The 19,609-nt window shown below is 42.3% G+C and overlaps 1 protein-coding gene across 2 annotated transcripts; it reads left to right on the top strand.

Annotated features, from left to right (window-relative positions):
* The first annotated feature begins 1,025 nt into the window (after positions 1-1,025).
* Positions 1,026-19,246, top strand: LOC117376283 (dematin-like). Of its 2 annotated transcripts, XR_008648825.1 has the most exons (17): positions 1,026-1,190; positions 7,048-7,106; positions 7,413-7,450; positions 7,545-7,619; positions 7,920-8,048; positions 9,280-9,324; positions 10,757-10,934; positions 11,032-11,076; positions 11,342-11,488; positions 13,319-13,422; positions 13,732-13,828; positions 14,051-14,100; positions 14,247-14,289; positions 15,509-15,553; positions 15,653-15,733; positions 15,831-16,512; positions 17,560-19,246. XR_008648825.1 is itself a non-coding variant. In XM_033972714.2 (16 exons), the coding sequence occupies exons 3-16, from the start codon at positions 7,436-7,438 to the stop codon at positions 15,842-15,844; spliced, it is 1,068 nt and encodes a 355-aa protein (XP_033828605.1). In that variant the 5' UTR covers positions 1,026-1,190; positions 7,048-7,106; positions 7,413-7,435; the 3' UTR covers positions 15,845-19,246. The 2 variants fall into 2 exon arrangements, 1 of the variants encoding a protein (XP_033828605.1); XM_033972714.2 differs by having other exon boundaries at positions 15,831-19,246.
* Positions 19,247-19,609: the final 363 nt, after the last annotated feature.

The raw sequence follows: 19,609 nt of genomic DNA on the forward strand, positions 1-19,609 counted from the left end.
CTGACGATCTGATCTCTGGCCTCCAGCTCAGGTTAAACTCTTTAGACCAGACATGGGCTTTTTTTTTTTATCCCTGTTTGGCAAAATTTTAGGTTTCAAACTTTACTTCCTGGTTGGAAATCATGACACTACCGCTCAGGTTCTGGTAGTAAATTTTCCATTCATTTTTCCCAAAGACTTTTCAAAAACTCAAATATTAAAAGTTCAACCTGCTACGTGCTAAACCCCTAAGTGCTAACCAGCTGCGCTACAGTTAATATCCATAGCATGGTTGGTTTAAGTCCAAAACGGCCGTCTATGCAAGATTCTGCGAAATGTTTTAATAACTTTGCAGTTTATAAAGATTCAGAAACAGATTTTAATTAAAATGATAGGTCTTGTGGTCATGAGTTAGCACATAGCTGATTATCCCCAAGCGACTTTCGAACTTAATTTTAACTTTTAATTTTAACTTCTTTCAAGAAGTCTGTGTGAAAAACGGGCGGTCACTGTTGAGCTCCATAACTGTTACCTAGCAACCATGTCCCGCACTGGGCCAAAACCACTCTATGCACATAATCTGCACACACAGTTTATTATTTGATACACAAGCACCCCCCCCCCCCCATATATATATATATATATATATATATATATATATATATATATATATATATATATATATATATATATATATATATATATATATATATATCAGTGTGGAACTCTCTACTTCCATGTTTTTCACCTTTTCTACACAAACTGCTTCTTGTTTGGTGTAAAACTATAATTTATTTTTACAACGGGTTTTATAGCACCAAATTAAGTCAGAAAGAGAAAGTTTGAAGCCTGCTTAATATTGAGAAATAGCCTAACTGAGCGCACGTGGCCCGCAGCGGTCTCGAGTCTAGAATGTTTTGGCTTCATGAACTCGCGTGCTTTGTTTTTGTCTTTTTTGAGTTGGTTCCAGCGGCTTCACTGCGCCTCACGCACACACGCGCACGCCCCTCCCTCCCTCAAAATGAAAAAGAGAGTGACCGGAGAGAGAGACAGAGAGAGAGAGACAGAGAGAGAGACAGAGAGAGAGACAGAGAGACGCACACCCCCACACGCACACTCGCGCACGCTCCCGTACACTCCGCGCGCAGTCCCGGAGCGGTGCAGAGACGCGCAGCCGCTGGAGGAGTTCGGTGATCGGTCGCTGGATCCAGGTAAGCGCCGCTGACTCCGCTCCTTTCGCGTCTCACCGGTAAATATCCGCTTAAACTGTAACACGAAGGTTAAATACGGGAGACGGGGTGTCATTTTGCGTGAACGTGAGCACATTTACAAACCGATACATCCTCTGCGGACTCAGCGAACCAATTCACTCCATTATCGCGAGATCAGCCACAAGTTCAAGCGGCAGGAGACCGGGATTATCCGTTTATTAATCAACTAAAAAGATACAGAGAGCGATGCTGTTCAGCGCGGGGAGTTGAGCACAGCAGCCGGGCCAGGGTGCTCGCCCCCCGGCTGCGCTCTGGGCCGTGTCCCGCTGAAGTCTCCGGTCCTCTCCGTGGGCACCTGCAGAGGCGGCAGCGCAGAGGAATTATGTAAGGATGCATGTACGTAAAATGAACGGGACGAAGCGAACAGAGGGCGGCAGGACGCGGCAGGACGCGGCAGAGGCGGCAGGACGCGGCGGGGAGGGGGCGGATTAAGAGAAGCACCAAGCCGGTTTATGTAACACTCTGAGCGGCATCCCCCTGCAACATCTGCCGCTGAACGGGACCGCTGCGGGGGGTCTGGACCAGAGTCAGACCAGGACTCAAACAGGGACTAAACCTGGACTAAACCACATCTAAACCAGAACAAAACACAGGTCTAAACCAGGTTGAAACAGGACTAAACGACATCTAAACCAGGTCTAATCCTGATCTGAATCAGGACTAAACCAGGACTAAACAAAAATTAAACCGGGTCTAAACCTGGTCTGAACCAGTACTAAACCAGGACTAAACCAGGTCTGAACCATAACTAAACTAGGACTAAACCAGGTCTAAACCAGGTCTGAACCAGGACTAAACCAGCTCTTAACCAGGACTAAACCAGGTCTGAACCAGGACTAAACCAGCACAAAACAAAGGACTAAACTTGGACTAAAACAGGATCTATGTCTGGACTAAAACGTGACCTGTCTAAACCAGGACTAAATAAACCAGGATTAAACCAGAACTAAACCAGGATTAAACAAGGGTTTAACACAGGTCTTAACACAGGACTAAGCTAGGATTTAACTGGTCTAAAACAGTTCTAAACCAGGTCTAAACCAGGTTTAGTCCATTATTTGTACATTTGCCGACCCTAAACTTACTGCATTGCACTTTGTTATAATGTCCCTGAGCAAGACACCTCATATTTGCTCATATAAATGTGTTAACTGTGAGTGGTCAGAGTAGCTGCGAGCAAACGGGCTGCTGCTGTTTTTATCTGAGCCCTGGGACTTTGTGAATCGGTGAATTTGTCTGATTGTGAAGAGATTTGAAATTTATGCTGAAAAAACATTTTCGGTCAAATAACACATTTTAATCTCTACACCTGGTGTAGACCTGTTTTAAACCTGATTTAGTCCTGATTTAGACCTGGTTTAGTCCCGGTTTAGTCCTGGTTTAGATCTGGTTTAGACCTGGTTTAGATCTGGTTTAGTCCGTTTTAGTCCTATTTTAGTCTGGGTTTAGACCTGATTTAAACTTGGTTTAGACCTAGTTCAGACCACATTTAGTCCTGGTTTAATTCTGCTTTAGTCTCGGTTTAGACCTGGTTTGGACCTGGTTTAGACTTGTCTTAGACCTGGTTTAGACCTGGGTTAGTCCTGGGTTAGCCTTGGTTTAGTTCTGGTTTAGTCTTGGTTTAGACCGGGTTTAGACCTGGTTTGGACCTGGTATAGACCTGTTTTAGACCTGTTTTAGACCTGTTTTAAACTTGGTTTAAACCTGGTTTGGAACTGAGCCCAGTTTAGTCCTGGTTTAGATCTGATTTGGCTCTGTTCTAGTCTTAAGTTAGTACTAGTCTAGTCCTGGTTCCTAGCCTAAGCCGGTGTGATTTATTACAAACTCAGGATTAGACCAGGACTAATGCAGGACTTCCTGAAGCCACCAGACTCTGCAGACGACGTCATCACCATCCAATGAGAATGCTTATTGCTGTGATGATGTCACAGGGTGTGGTTGTGTGTCTGTGTGATTCTGATAACGCTCCACTTCTGCGAAAGAGACACAATTTCACCAAAACAAAAACTTGTTTCATTTTTACTGTGTAACTTTGCCCGCTTGTCTCCATGGGGATGTTATTGCTTTATCTGGAATGTTCCACAATATAACATCAAACTTATGTAGTTTGCGTTTAATCAATTAATTATTTTTATGTCTTCAAAATCCCTCGAAAAATATACATTCTTACTGTGAGTGGGGCCACCTGTCCACAGATCTGACCTGTAACTGGGCCTAGTAGCATCACGTGCTTGTCTCCATGGACATAGATATGTTTAATGCCATATTGTGGGAAGGTCCAGGGAAACTACCAGAAAAGTTACACAGGGCGACTTTAAAGCTTTGGTTACTATTGGTTACAGATATGATTTGAAAGTTTGTTTGTTGCATTTTTTTAAATTATTTTTTATTATTATTATTATTATTATTATTATTATTATTATTATTATTATTATTATTATTATTATTATTATTATTATTAATAATAATAATTATAATTATAATTATAATAATAACAACTACTACCATTTCTACCACTGCTACTACTACTACTACTTCTACTGCTACTACACTCTCCCCTCTCCTCTTTGCCCTCTCATTTGGGGTTCTGTTGTCTCTTTTGTTTTGTTTCAGTCTGAACTTTTAGAGTAAAGTTTATGTTCAGTCTGAGGAGGTCTTTATGTTCACTCACTGAGTCTGAACAAAGAAGGAATCTAACCCACAACCTCAGGAGTCTAACAACAACAGCCTCCTTACAACTGTTGTCACGATACTAAATCTTATGTCTGTGTAATCCCTCAGTGGTTCAGGTAGTCTATGTGTCTTATACTAGTTCTGACACAGCTCAAGATCATTCTAAAGCAGGGGTGCTCAGACTTTTTCAGTATGTGAGCTACTTTTAAAATGACCGTGTCTGTAAGATCTACCACCTAATACAAAAATGTTAAACATATATTTATTTGTAAATGTATTATGAATTCTTACATGTACAGTGCATTTTGATGTACCTTGCACAGCGTCATGAGATAATACTGCACAACACAATTGAACTTCTTACATGTTCATAATTAGTTGAATGATGATTACTGCTCTGATGACTTGCACTGAATGGAATCAGTGAGGGATGCATAGTTCGGGCAGTAGCTTCTGACAGCCAGGAGTAAAATTGCATTTTTCATTTGAAAGCGATAACAGAGCTAATCATGTTGATTAAGGTTTTGTCTTTTTTTTTATAGCCATAAAAATCACGTTAAACGAAGTATCAGAATTTACTGCATTTTTTAACACAACTACTTCTATTTTACACATCCATCCGTATTTTTTCTTTTACACATCGAATAAATGACTGGGAAAATCCCCGCAGCCCCCGCGCTCTCACTCGTCACCTTCTAGGGACAACAGAGGCAGATTACTGTAATGATGGTAAAATATTTAGATAGCCCCATGTCTCCGCTTTGAGACGCCGTTTGAATTTACATGAGAGCACGACTGGGCACGGAGTTACGCTGCTGGAAAGTCCGCAACCACGATCTATCTGTGACGATAAGATCCGACGCTATAGGGTTGAACTAACTCGCGCTTGTTTATGCGTGTGCAGTGCCCATGATGTGACCTAGGGTCAGGTGTAATCTGACTGGTTGTCCTGTATATTAGTCATGTGACTGGATGGATGACGGGACGTGATCTACCCAAAATGCCTTCGCGATCGACTGGTAGATCGCGATTGACGTAATGAACACCCCTGTTCTAAAGGTATTCAGAAAAGCCTCATTTCTGTCTTTCAGTGGGACTTTATTTAGTATCGATTCCTGCAAAAAGTCTGTATCTAGTTTCGATACTAGTTTTATTATCAATTCGTATCCGATTTTCGATACTTTTGACAATCCTCTCATTAAGGAGATAGAGGATTGTCAAAACTATCAATTCGTATCCAATTTTCGATAGTTTTGACAATCCTCTATCTCCTTAATGAGAAGAGAAGACAGGCCAAAACCAGATCTAAACCAGGTCTAAACCAGGATTTATATAGGACAAAATCAGGTCTAAACTGGGTGTACAACAGGATTTATCTAGGACTAAATCAACTCTAGACTAGGACTTATCTTGGACTAAACCAGGCCTAAACCAGGTCTACACCAGGATTTATCTAGGACTAAACTAGCTCTAAACCAGGACTTATCTAGGATTAAATCAAGTCTAGACCAGAAGTTATCTACGACTAAACCAGGTCTAAAACCAGGACTAAACCATGACTTATCTACGACTAAACCATGTCCAAACCAGGTCTAAAACCAGGTCTAAATCAGGACTTATGTAGGACTAAACTAGGTCTAAACCAAGACAAAATCAGGTCTAAACCAGGACTAAACCAGGACTAAACCAGGACTAAACCAGGTCTAAACCAGGTCTAAACCAGGTCTAAAACCAGGTCTAAACTAGGCCTTATCCAGGACTAAAGCAGTTCTAAACCAGGACTACACCAGATCTAAACCAGGTCTATGCTCCATTGTATTGGGTTGTGCGTTTGTTTTGGTGTTTGGTAGTGCCAGGCGGGCGGTGTTTATGTGGGAGGTCTGTTTTGGCGCCCACTTGTTTTACTCACAGCTGATTGGACATAGAGGATCCGTTACTATAGCGACCTGGACCGATTCCCAGCATACCTCTGATGTATCTATGTGCCAAATGCCCTCCCAAACCCCTGTATTCCTGTGTGTCAGACGCCCTCCCAAACTCCTATATTCCTGTGTCAGATGTCGTGCCATCCTCCTGTATTCCTGTGTGTCAGATGCCCTCGCATCCTCCTGTAGTGTTAGACTGAGATGGGGGCAGGTCAGTGTCTTTAGTTAATTTGCAGATGTTGTGGTGTGTCAGATGCCCTCCCAGATGCTGTGGTGTGTCAGATGCCCTCCCAGATGCTGTGGTGTGTCAGATGCCCTCCTAGATGCTGTAGATGGGTAAATGCAGTGGGAGAATGAAGCTTGTCACTGATTGAAATAATCAGGGACATTTGTGGGTTTGACACATTCTGCTGTTGAAATTGTACTTGTCCTAAATTATAACGAAATATTTGTACACACTAAAATATTTGTAGTATTTGGTCGTAGTAAAAGTACACTGTAGTACATGATATTACAGAGATGAGTGAGAGATGGTCTCTATGGAAACAGCACTGATGCTTCTTAAAATAGAGTCACAACAACAACCGGGACTAAACCAGGTCTAAACCAGGTCTAAACCAGATCTAAACCTGGTGTAAACCAGGACTAAACCATGTCCAAGCCCAGGTCTAAACCTGGTCTAAACCAGGACTAAACCAGGTCTAAACCAAGACTAAACCAGGTCGAAACTAGGTCTAAAGTAGGACTAAACCAGGTCTAAAGCAGGTCTAAACCAGCACTAAAGCAGGTCTAAACCAGGACTAAACCAGGACTAAACCAGGACTAAACCAGGACTAAACCAGGACTAAACCAGGACTAAACCAGGTCCATACCCGGTCTAAACCAGGTCTAAACCAGGTATAAGCTTGGTCTAAACCAGGACTTAATCAGGTCTAAACCAGGACTAAGCCAGGATTGAATCAGGTCTAAACCAGGACTAAACCAGGTCTAAACCAGGACGAAACCAGGACTAAAGGAGGACTGAACATATTGATGACTCTAGTGACTTTTGAGGATTACAGATGCAGGCCTGTGATTGGCTGAGCCTGGGTCACATGATACTGGCTTGTGGCAGATTAAACGTTTTATTCAAAGAGAGATTCAGAAACATGATTTTATTGATTCATATTTTTATGTTTTTGTATTTTTTATTTTCACAGAAAGGCGCAGAAGCCCGACCCTCACACCATGATCCCCCTCTCTCCTCTCTGTCCCTGAGGTGAGGCCACAGCTGCCCCAGGGCAGACAGACAACATGCTCACACTGCCCATCTGTGCCCATCTGTGCTAATCTGCGTCAACAAACTCTGACCAAATCACTCAAATACTGCATTCACACAGAGCAAGTGAGGGGAAGTGTCTTGTCCAAGAACAAAATGGAACAATTCCACAAGTGTCAAGTGTTTGGTCTCTGGTTACAGGAATATGATATTACTCAAGTAGAAGTACAGAGTAGTGGTTTAAGAAATTACTCAAGTAAAAGTAGTAAGTATTTGGGAAAAAAATTAATGATTTTGTTGTTTCAGGAAGTGGCAGCTCCGACAGGAAAATGATGATGCCAAAGGTAAAGACACAAAAAACAGAATAATCTGATTTTATTTTTCTGCTAAATAGTTTTAAATATTTTTACTTTTTTTTTTTTTCGTCTGTTTTTGCAGCCGACCGTCCAGACGTCTCCAGGGAGTGTCCTGTCCTTAAGACCTACTGCCCCTGGGTCCCCCCTCACCATCACTGTGAGAAATATTAGCAGAGGAGAGGGGCAGAGGAGCAGAGGGTCAGAGGAGGAGAGGGTTAGAGGAGCAGAGGAAAGGGGCAGAGTTGCAGAGGAAAGGGGCAGAGGAAAGGGGCAGAGGAGCAGAGGAGCAGAGGGTCAGAGGAGTAGAGGGTTAGAAGAGCAGAGGAAAGGGGCAGAGTGGCAGAGGAAAGGGTCAGAGGAGCAGAATGTCAGAGGAGAGAGCATCAGAAGAGGAGGAACAGAGGAGGAGCAGATGATACAGAGGATGTCTCTCATATTGTATATTTATATTCTCCAGGCTCGGGTGGATGGGGGAGTGATCGGGTACAAGGACTTGGCAGCTCTGCCCAGAGACAAGGCCATACTTGAGATCGAGCGGCCAGATCTCATGTTGTACCAGCCGCACTACTGCTACAGCCCCATAGAGGTCAGTGTGACAGCTTGCATTTACATTTGATATTTGTCCCTCTTTGTGTCTGATTTTTACTCATAAAAAGGTGAAAAACAGAACCAGTTCATTTCAGATGTTTTGCAGTGGTCCAAAGTTATTCCTCACTTACCTTATGCATTCTGAACATCCCAATTATTCAACATGATGAGTTTATAAGCACTTTTCACAACTCTCAGAGGCCAGAGCAGAGTTTGCGTCACAGTAATGCTAACAGCTAGCATGCTAACACTCCATTTCCAGATTCCCTGACAATGAAGCACTTCCTGATTAGATGCAGACGGCACACAGTGGATTTTGACTTCATAGTACAGGGCGTTTAAAATTAATATCTATAACTTTCTCCTAATTGGCTTAAAAACGTCATTACAATCACTGTGAACCATCATCATCAACTCTTTGTGTTTAGTACAAACTTGTTTAAGTCATAGGATCTGGCAACTCAAACTGAGGAGCTCATTCTGCTTTCTGATTGGATGATAGAGCCAAACAAACAACAAACTAAATAAAATAACCAAACTGTACACTACATAAAACACTTCTGAGTAACACCAGGTCTAAACCAGGACTTATCCAGGTCTAAACCAGGGTTTATCCAGGTCTAAACCAGGACATATCCAGGTCTAAACCAGGACTAATCCAGGTCAAAGACAGAACTAATTCAGGTCAGAACCAGGACTAATCCAGGTCTAAACCAGGATTTATCCAGGTCTAAAACAGGATTTATCCAGGTCAAAGACAGGATTTATCCAGATTGAAACCAGGATTTATCCAGGTTGAAACCAGGACTTATCCAGGTCTAAACCAGGACTAATCCATGTCTAAACCAGGACTAATCCATGTCTAAACCAGGACTTTTCCATGTCTAAACCAGGACTTTTCCAGGTCTAAACCAGGATTTATCCAGGTCTAAACGAGGATTTATACAGGACTAAAGCAGAACTGAACCGAGCCTAAACCAGGATTAAACTAGGGCTAAATCAGGATTTATACAGGCCTAAATCAGGACTAAACCAGGCTTAAACCAGGACTAAACTAGGTCTAAACCAGGATTTATCCAGATCTAAACCAGGATTTTATGAACAGATTAACCAAAACCAAAATAACACTTGCATTGCAGAGAAAAGCCAGTCATTCCTGTACCTCAAGTTTATGAACACCCGTGTAATAAAAACTGTTTCTAAGCTGCAGTTCTCCTGTTCTCCTGCAGAGTTCGCTGTCCCCATACTCCGTGTCTCCTCCTCCCTCTCCAGAGGTAAGTACCTCCTCCCCAGGGTAAATTTTTAAAAGACCCACATGATTGTGATCTATGTGATAATGTTGTTTCCTCATCACAAACAGACCTGGAGTTGTGTTTTGTTTCATTCACACACACAAACCCTGCACATTTCTTCTCTCAAGCTGAAAACACTCTGTTCCACCTTGTGATGTCATCTTGTGGTAACACAGGAAGTGCTCCACTGTGTTTTCAAATTCCATACACTTTCACTAGAATCATTTGGATAATTTCAGCCGTAGAATTGTCAAGTTCTACTGAACTAAAGGTAAAAGGAGCTGTTAACTGGAAAACTGCCACTTCATGACATCACAAGGTGGAACAGAGCATTTTGAGCTTTGGAGATGTAGACAGACTTACAATAAAGGGTTACTCAAAATTGTCTGAATGAAACGACACAACTCCAGTATGTTTTTGAGGAGGTAACAGCATTATAGCTCGCTAAGAGCTAAGAGTCAGTTTTGCGTAATATTGGACCTTTAACCCTATTGTGGTGGATGCTATTGTCGCCAATAGAGCGCGGTTGCAAACTTTCCATTGCCGTAACTAATTGTGCTGTCATGTAAATTCAAACAGCATCTCAAAGCAGAGGCATGGGGCTCTTTAAGTATTTTACTGTCATTATGGTACTGCCACCGTTGTCCCTCGAAGATGACGAATCAGTGTGCAGGTGCTTCCCTTAACATGATTTTTATAGCAAAAAAAAAGAATAAAAGTTTAATCGAGCTATACTGGTCTATAGTGTGCTCAGTCCTTAAAGGGTTAAAAGTGCACAATGTAACTTTTTGAACGAAGCATTTGCCATCTGCCTGTCTCCATGGAGATATTACTGCCGTGCCTGGAATGTTCCACAGTATGATATTAACTCACCAATCTAAATGGGAGCAAGCGAGGTCTGCGGAGAGGCAACCCCACTCCATACCTTGAAAAAAGAGAAGTATTTTTGGGCAATAAAAACATCCATAATAGAATAAACACACAATGGATTAATGCCATACTCTGGGAAATTCTAGGCAAAGCAATAACATCATGGATACAAGTAGGTGGCAGACCCCCCACCAGAAAATTTACATAATACACCTATAATAATAAAATAGTTAAAGAGGGGGTATTAATTATTATTAACAGTTAATACCCCATAGACGTAAAATCCCCCCTCTTTAATACCCCTTAGCAGTAAAATATCTCCTCTTTTAATACCCCATACAAGGTAAATACCTCCCCTTTGATACCCCACAGAAGTAAAATACCTCCTCTTTAATAGCCCATACAAGTCAAATACCTCCACTTTAATACCCTACAGAAGTAAAATAACTCCTTTTTAACACCCCATAGAAGTAAAATACTCCCTCTTTAAACAATAAAGCGGCCCCTCTCTCCATCTGATCTTATATTTTCTGTATTTTTGTAGCACATGCTGAAGGAGACGCGTGATTGGCTGGACAGACGCTCAGGGGGAGGGTCTTCTCCCAGCTCCACCAATCAGAGTCGGACTCAGAGCAGCATGTCGACGCCCACCACCTCACAGACCATGCCCACTCCCACCCAGACGAGCACCAAGACCCCCCCACAACACTTCCATAGACCAGGTACTGAACCAGGACTGAACCGAGACTAAACCAAGACTGAACCGGGACTGAACCAGGCCTGAACCAGGACTGAACTAATGTTTTTGCTTTATTGTAGAAAATGGCACCAACATTTACAAGAAGCCTCCGATCTATAAACAAGGTACTGCCCCTGTGTGCGCCTCATACTGTTTTTTGTACATCCACGCCATATTTAATAATGATAATGATCTCTTCCTCTCATCCTCTCCTCTTCCTTTTCTCTGTCCTCTCTCCTCTCATCCTCCTTTTCTCTCCTCTCCTCCTCTCCTCACGTCCTATCATCCTGTTCTCTCCTCCTTTCCTCCTCTAACCTCCGCTCCTCTTCTCCTCCTCTCCTCCCACCTCCTTTCTCCCTCTCCCTCTCTCCCCCTCCTCACCTCTACTAGCCTCCTCCTCTCCTCCTCAGCTCAAACACATGGAGGACTTGATCATTGAGTCGTCTAAGTTTCCTTCGGCTCAGGCCCCAGATCCAAACCAGCCGTCAGCCATCGAGACAGAGTCCTGGCCCTGCCCCCCCTCCACCGCTGTCATAGGTACTACACTTGATAGAACCAGGACAGAACCAGGACTGAGGTTGTTTTCACACATGTTAGTGGCTCTGTGATGGCCCCAGTGGCTTTAGATTTAGTTCTGTTTACTTCACTTATCAGTTGGTCTTGTTCACATACATCAGACATGTCAGACTCAGGCCCTCGGGTCAAATTTGACCCTTGATATAAATATATTTGGCCTGCGAGATCAAATATGTATTAGAGCTGGCCCGCCGGCCGACTGCGCCAGTATAGCACATGCACCTTTAATACTACGAATCCCAGAATGCTTTGCAAATGTCTTGGCACTGGCCCCCACCACTTCTGTTGAAACTCATTAGCGTCTGCTACCTGTCACCTCACTCAAATTTAATCCACCCTTCTGAAAAACATGCACATGTTGAAATTGTTCAATAAATATTTAGTTTGGCCCACAACTTAGTCACAGTTTTTAATTTTGGCCCTCTGATGTGATGATGTATGTCATGGGTGTTAAACTCAAATTCACATTTACACCAAACACCATGAGCCACATGAGAGTCCATAAGCTGATCAAAGAACTTATCTCTATGAAAACGAGCTTCAAGAGACAGAGCCCCCGTGAACACACACACACCTGAACGAGGAGGTCTTTTCTTTCACCTGTGGTTAAATACACTGAGGACTGGTGGAGGAGAAAAAGCTTATGAAACACAGACAGACCCAGGCTCAGCTGCGCAGACAGACCCAGGCTCAGCTGCGCAGACAGACCCAGGCTCAGCTGCGCAGACAGACCCAGGCTCAGCTGCGCAGACAGACCCAGGCTCAGCTGCGCAGACAGACCCAGGCTCACCTCCTGTCGTAACGTCAGGTGCAGGTGCGGACCAAGGAGTGCAGACTCGGGGCAGATTTACAGTGTTTATTTACAGTTTATGCAAAAGCAGTTGTCAAAAGTTCATTTAAACACACAAAGAGCGGGTAGCGGGAGGCGAACCAGGAAAGCGTCGTGTAGAGCAGAGCCGTGGAAAGCCAGGACCGGAAGGAAGACTGGACCGGGAACGAGACCAGGGAAGACCAAGCAGGGGTAATCCGAAGAGCGGGAGCCAGGGCAGGAGACTGGAAGCAAGCCGGAGACCAAGACAAGACAGGAGGCGAAGACAAGGGGTGGACTGTACTGGAGCTGGAGCGCAGAGTCAGGAGCAGGAACGAGCGAGAGCAGGAATCTGGGAAGTAGCAAAATCCAATGAGTGTCAAACAAGCAGGCACCAAAATACAAAAGCTAAGCTGGAGCATCCACGTTGGACACGCAGATGATCTGGCACCGAGTGTCTTCTGCCGAGCCCTCATATACTCGGCAGCAGGTGGAGATAATTGCGCTGGTGCGCGCGGGAGGAGTTAGGAACTCCGCCCAGCTCCAGGTTCAGACAGGTAGGGGAGGGGAAGAGCACACAGGGAGACAGATAATGCTTTTGTTACATATATGTTATTTTTTGCCCAATTCCAAGCACTTTTACAGTCCCAGCTGACTGCGTAAGTCAGACTGAAGTCGGCCGCTTCACACCGCACTCTCCCTGCTCCAGAGTGAGAGTGGCGCCCCTCTGAGACTTCCAGCTTGAAGTGCTCTCAGAGCGGCCTTTACTGTGGTCCAGAGTGAGACTGTCATGTTCACTCCGGCCCAAGCACCGTTCTCAGAGAGAATGTTCTTTTACATTGACCTGAGGCAGTGTGAAAATGACCTAAACCAACTGTAAACCAGGACTAAACCAGAGGTAAACTGGGACTAAACCAGAACTGAACCAGGACTAAACCAAAATTGAACCAGGTCTAAACCAGGTCTATATTTGTCGGATTCAGAGCAAGAGAGTCGGAGGAGAGCAGCGGTCGCTGATGAAGAGGAGGAAGAGGAGACGGACGAGTTCTTCAACCTCAGAGTTCGACAAACACAACATCTCCACAAGGTACGAGTACTATAATACTGTGTAAAAGAACTGCAATATTCTGTACAAGTACTGAAATACTGTGTACAAGTACTACAATACTGTGAACAAGTACTACAATACTCTGTACAAGTTCTGAAATACTGTGTACATGTACTACAATACTCTCAGTACTGTAGTAATGGGCGTAGTAGTAGTAGTATCAGTAGCAGTAGTGGTACCAGTAGTAGCAGTAGTAGCAGGGGTAGTAGCAGTAGAAGTAGTTGTAGTAGTAGTCACATAATTAATACTAAGGGTTTTAATCACAATTATGTGATTTTTTTATTCCAGATCCAGGGGAACCTGGGTAAGATTCTACTGAAGGACGAGAAAGGCTCTGCTCCAATGAGACGCAAGAAAACACGATCACTCCCTGAACGCACCACAGGTCTGTCACTTTAAATACCACAGAAAACTACAGAAACACACTGTACTTGAACACACAACACAGGTCTATGACTATAAAATAATAATAATTAAACAAAACAACATGTATATTGTCACAGGCCTAAGAAGCATCTGCCCTCAGGCCAGAAGGTTGCAGGATCAAATCTCACTCTTGTTATTATAGATAATTATTCTTATTTACATGTTTTTTTTTCTTTTTCAGGGTCCAAATGGTCTAAATCTGCTCCATCGAACACCCCAGGCCTCTCCAGGGTGAGTCCTGCCCCCACACACAGACTAACTAATCACAAAGCAGAACCACGATATTAACACGTCCAGTCCACTAACCACACAGAGCCATCACAAACAAGACTTTAACTGTATTTCTCAACAATTGCTGTTTCTGTGTTTGTTCCTAGCTCCAGTCAACAGAGTTCAGCCAATCAGACACAACTCCTGAAGGTTTGAAACATTTAAACTGTTCAAATATAAACATCTTTTCTTTTTTTGAGTTGTTAATATGTTTATAATTCCTTCATGCTGCCCCCTTCAGGACTCCAGGTAGGTGCAACTCTTCAAACATCAACCCAAACAATCATGGAGTCACAGTATGCAACTTTTTTTTTTTTTTTTTTTTTTTTTGCCAAAAACAGAGTAAAATAAAACCACATTGTTCTATTTTGGGTGTGTTTATTGTATTGAAAAACACATAAAACTATACATCCTTACTGTGAGTGGGCTTGCATCTCCACAAACCTGACTCTTACTTGGCCTGGGGGAAGGATTTCCTCCGCTTGTTTCCATTGAAATGTTGACCTTTTAGCTGTAATATTCCTCTGTATGGCATAAAACACATCTATTCCCATGGAGAATGTTCCTCAGTATGTTTTTTTTAACTTTCTATTTCCATGGAGTCATACAGGTGCCATCTCCAGAAAGTCACATACTGTTCCTTTAAACACATTCCCATTCTCAGCACTACTTTGGAAATTGGTCAGGAGCTCAAACGCTTGACCCCACCTGCTGATGTCACAAGGTAGAGCTCCTCTGTGTTCCTAAAGTCCAGACACCTTCACTGTTCTGATAATAGTTTGACTGACAGCTACTGTGTTTAGCCTTATTTTAAAAGACTAAAATCATGTAACAGGTCAGTGAACTTTAAAAACACAAAGGAGCACTTCTGAATTACCCTCTGACTATGTTAAACTCTATAACTACTGATTTTACTAAAGATCTTGCCTAGTTTAAATTATTATTTTTTTTTAATTATTATTATTTTAGAGAAGTTTACAATATTACTTCCTGGTTGGACAACTGTTAGCTAGCAAAGATAATCTAAACAAGGCCCAAAACTTGTAAATTACACAATAGTTATGAACAGACTAATAAAAATAAAAGGCAACACCTTTATTTACTAGTTAAATGCAGGTTTAACATGTCAAAAAAAAAAAAGTCTTCCTCGTGAGTAAATTGTGTCTGTTTTGGATGAATTTTTGTGTTGACTGAGGCAGAGGGATTTGGTTTTACTTCCTGTATTTTTCTTCACAAACTGCCACTTAACTGATGTAAAACTATGATAAATATTTAACCAAACCAAGTGTGAATTAGAAAAAAAACCCTGAAAACCTGTCACTTAAACTGTGAAGAGTAACTAATCCCTGATGATGTTATGTTTGTACAGAATGGAGACAGAGGAGCCTCACTGCCCTCCATGTTACACTACAAGGTCCAGTATCTGTCTGAAATAAACACTTTAACTATTTATTTACTTGTTTGTTATTATTATCTTCATAAACTTGATCTGTTATGCCTGTGTCTTGTTCAGGTGTTCCCGTACTCGACGCTTGTGGTGACGCACAGAGGGAGGAGCACACTGCCCCCAGAGGTCGATCGCACTCAGCTGGAGGTCAGAGCGCAGTACAACAAAATTACTCTTTTAGTTTTATTACGACTTAAAAACATCACAATGATCAAATGATGTTGAAGTCCCGTGTGCTCCACAGCGCCACCTGTCTGAGGACGAGTTCTACAGCGTGTTCAGGATGACGCTGGAGGAGTTTGACCAACTGTCGCTATGGAAACGCAACGAGCTCAAGAAAAGAGTCTGCCTCTTCTGAACCGTACTACCCACGATCCTCCTCTCTACAGGCTGCTAAACCAGACAGAACTGCAGCACCCACAATGCACTGCTTCACAGGGCCCTGACAGAATCACATTACACACATCCTCTGCTCCACGGGCCCCTGATCCAGAGAAAACTAGAGCCCCCACCATCCACTGGGCCCTTACAGAAGTACGGGTCCCACAATGCTCTAAGCCTGCCTCATCTGAACTGCATCACCCACAATCTTCTACTCTTCTGCGCCACCAGACCCAGACAGAACCACATTGCCCACCATTCCTCCTCTCTACAGGCCCCTAAACCAGACAGAACTACAGCTCCCACAATCCTCTGCTTCACTGGACCCTGACAGAGCCACAGCTCCCACAAACCTCAGAGTCTGCCTCCTCTGAACAACATTACCCATAGCCCCCTGCTCCTCCCTTTACCACAGACTGATGCTGTGCTCCTCGGAAACTGGACCCAGTGTTAGAAACACCCTCAGGATTTAGATGCCATGAAACTGAACACCAGCAGAGGGTGCACAAACAGCATTTTGTGTAAAAACGAAGACCAATAAGATGGTAGGTCAGATTTGTCTGAAGAGGGGGTATTTTACTTCTATGGGGCATTAACTGCTAACACATAACATATTTAGATAACCATGTTTCCTTTTATTGTTTTGAAAATGCTATATTCACTGAAATCAACATATTAACATGTTTTAGAATTTTCAACACTTACATTTTTGATGCTCTGAGTTTCCCTTCCCTTTGCACCCCCTTCCGACCACTATAACAACACAATCACCTGCATCCCACTAATGAAACTACTGCACATCACATCAGGTTTGTGAAGTTGTAGTGAACAGTTTTGTATCATGTTTTGGTATATTTATGGAGAATTGTCGTGTGGGAGCATGGGTGAGGGAGGCTCGTGGGCGGAGCCTTGGACCGAATCTTACAGCTAACTGTAAGGGAACAACATTATAACATGAAAGCTAAAAGAAAATAATACATTTTTCATAATACCCCCTCTTTAAATAAAAATACCCTTTAGTAGAATAGAGGAGCTTTGGACCAATTCCTCTTTGTTTTCGGTGATGTCATTAGTTCAACATTCCAAATAAAAGTCCTGAATCCGAGGAGCACCTGAATGCAGAGTCTGGCGGCTCCCTCCGGTGGACACTGTCGGCACTGCAGCTGAATGGACTGCAGTACTTGAGGGGCATTTTTTTGTCTCTCACTAAAGTCCAATGCCACTAAAACCACGGGGAGCAAAGACAAGCGATCCTATTGGCCTGTACTCCAATGATGTCACAGTGATGTCATTGTTTTTTTTGTCAGGATGAGGTGCGAGAGAGAAGAGTAGAGATGCGTTGATCAGTAAAACATTACCAAAATAAAAGTTATAATTAATACTGGTTAGTTTTGGTCTAGTCCTGGTTTAGTTCTGGTTTAGTCTTGGTTTAGTTATGATTTAGTCCTTTCTGATCAGATCGTCTCCTCTTCTCTTTCACGTCTCTTGAGCCAGAGTCACTGCCCACAGAAACAGCAGCTAAACACGTGAGTGAAGCATGATGAAAAATGTAGTTTTTAAATGAACCCACCAGCATCTGACCGACCAATGAGATTCGAGGAGCAATTTAAACCGAAGTGTCTGGAGGTTTAAAAATACAGACTTTTATTTTGAAATGGAATTATTTTGTGAAACATTTAGGTTTGGGGAGAATTGTTTTAGGAGAAAGTGAAGGTCAGTTTTAAAGATATTTTGTTGAATCAGACGTATTGCGCTTCTATAGTAAACGTCATCACAACAAAGCTCCGCATGTTGTTGGCGCCCTCTATGGATAGCTGCACATCACACTAGCAAGCAGCCCATTTTTCATATGTACCAAAAAGATTACGCAATGCTGCTGAATCCTATCACCATTTAAGAAAACAAAACTCAAAAAGGAACTAAGTATGTGACAGTGGGCATGTACGTGACAGTGAGCGTGTACTGGTGGAGGTGAAAACGGGGGTTGATCGACAAAATGGCGTCTTGAAAATAAGAGATTAAAGATTACTCAACTTCAGAGGGTCAATGAGAAGAAACTATAACATGGTGAAAAGCTCTGAAAAGTCCCATTTGCAGAATAGGTCTGCTTTAATAATTTAGATACAGTCTAACAGTTTGGTCTTTGAGTAGTTTTGAGTCATTTTATTAAGACATTTTGGCGAATTAGGTGCAATTTTCTAACTCCACTGTCGCCTCATAAGCTTCCATTTATATTAGTTGTAACTTCACCCAAATTATCTCTTACGCCATTATATTTTCTGAGATGTCGTTTTTGGGGATAAAAGTGCATGTGGCAGGTCAGACTACTCGTTTCACTACAACATAGTTTACATTATATTTAAACTATGTTGTATTTGACTAAAAACCTTGTCTGATATTTTCTAGCTTTGTAATTTTGGTGAAGTTTATAATTTTACTTCGTGGTTGGACACGGCAGCAGATGTGACATACATAGGGGTATTTCCATAACTGTTACCTAGCAACCATAATGTAAACAAGGGATTAGATTAAACAACAGTTATGATTAGACTAATAAAAATATAAGACAGCACATTTATTTAGTTCAATAAAGGTTTTAAGTGTCAGAAAAATATCTTCCTCGTGGTTAAACTGTGTCGGTGTTTTGGATGGAGGGGTTCTATCTTAGGATCAGCACCTTTTCCTGTAATTTTGTACTTTTCTTCTCATCTTTTTCTCCTAAACTGCCACTAAACTGATGTAAAACTGTCAGAAATATTTAGCACAGGTTCTATCCACCAAACCAAGTCAGAATTAGAAAAACATTAATTACTCTGTAGGGATGATGCTTGAATTAACCAATCAGAACTAACCATTTTCAGTGGGAGGGGCTTTAAAACCGACTAAAATATTGTACTTTCTTTAGTTTTTATCATTGTTGTTTCGTTTCAGTTAATAAATAACCTCTGGACGTGTTCTTAAACTTTGTACACAGCAATAGAAAAACACACCTTTAATCGCTTCTTCCGCTGAGCGCTGCCAAAATAAAGCCGTGAGCATCAATCACTTTACTTTTATTTTGAAATGTTGGCGATTTTTTTTTCTTTACAAAGATGTTTCTTTGCTTTGTTCTGACTGGCTGATGTGAAGTGGAAAACAGGAAGTAGTTGGCGCCATGACGACACAAAGATTGTTTTGCTTTTTGTACATTTTGGAGTATTTTATTTTGAAGAGGCGTTTCCTGTCTGAAGCTGTGTTATTGTGAAAAACAGGAATTAAAATAAATTGCATTTTTAAACACTTCCTTTGTATTTCTTTTTTATTTTTAGAGTGTAAATGTGTCCTCTGCATTTGACCCATCCTTCAGTGTCTCTGGGTTAAATCTGCATTTGACCCATCACCCTGCCTCTGGATTAAACCTGTATTTGACCCATCCTCAGTGTCTCTGCTTTAAACCTGCATTTGACCTGTCCTTCAGTGACTCTGGAGTAAACCTGCATTTGACCTGTCCTTCAGTGCCTCTGGGTTAAACCTGTATTTGACCCATCTCTCAGTATCTCTGGAGGAGCAGTGGACCAGGTCTGAGCTAGGATTCTGGTCTGGAGTACTTGGTTGGGCCCTTCTCCTGATTTAAAGCCACAGTGTGTAACATTTTAGCCAAAA

This window comes from Periophthalmus magnuspinnatus, chromosome 9 (assembly GCF_009829125.3).
Source record: "Periophthalmus magnuspinnatus isolate fPerMag1 chromosome 9, fPerMag1.2.pri, whole genome shotgun sequence".
Lineage (NCBI taxonomy): Eukaryota > Metazoa > Chordata > Actinopteri > Gobiiformes > Gobiidae > Periophthalmus > Periophthalmus magnuspinnatus.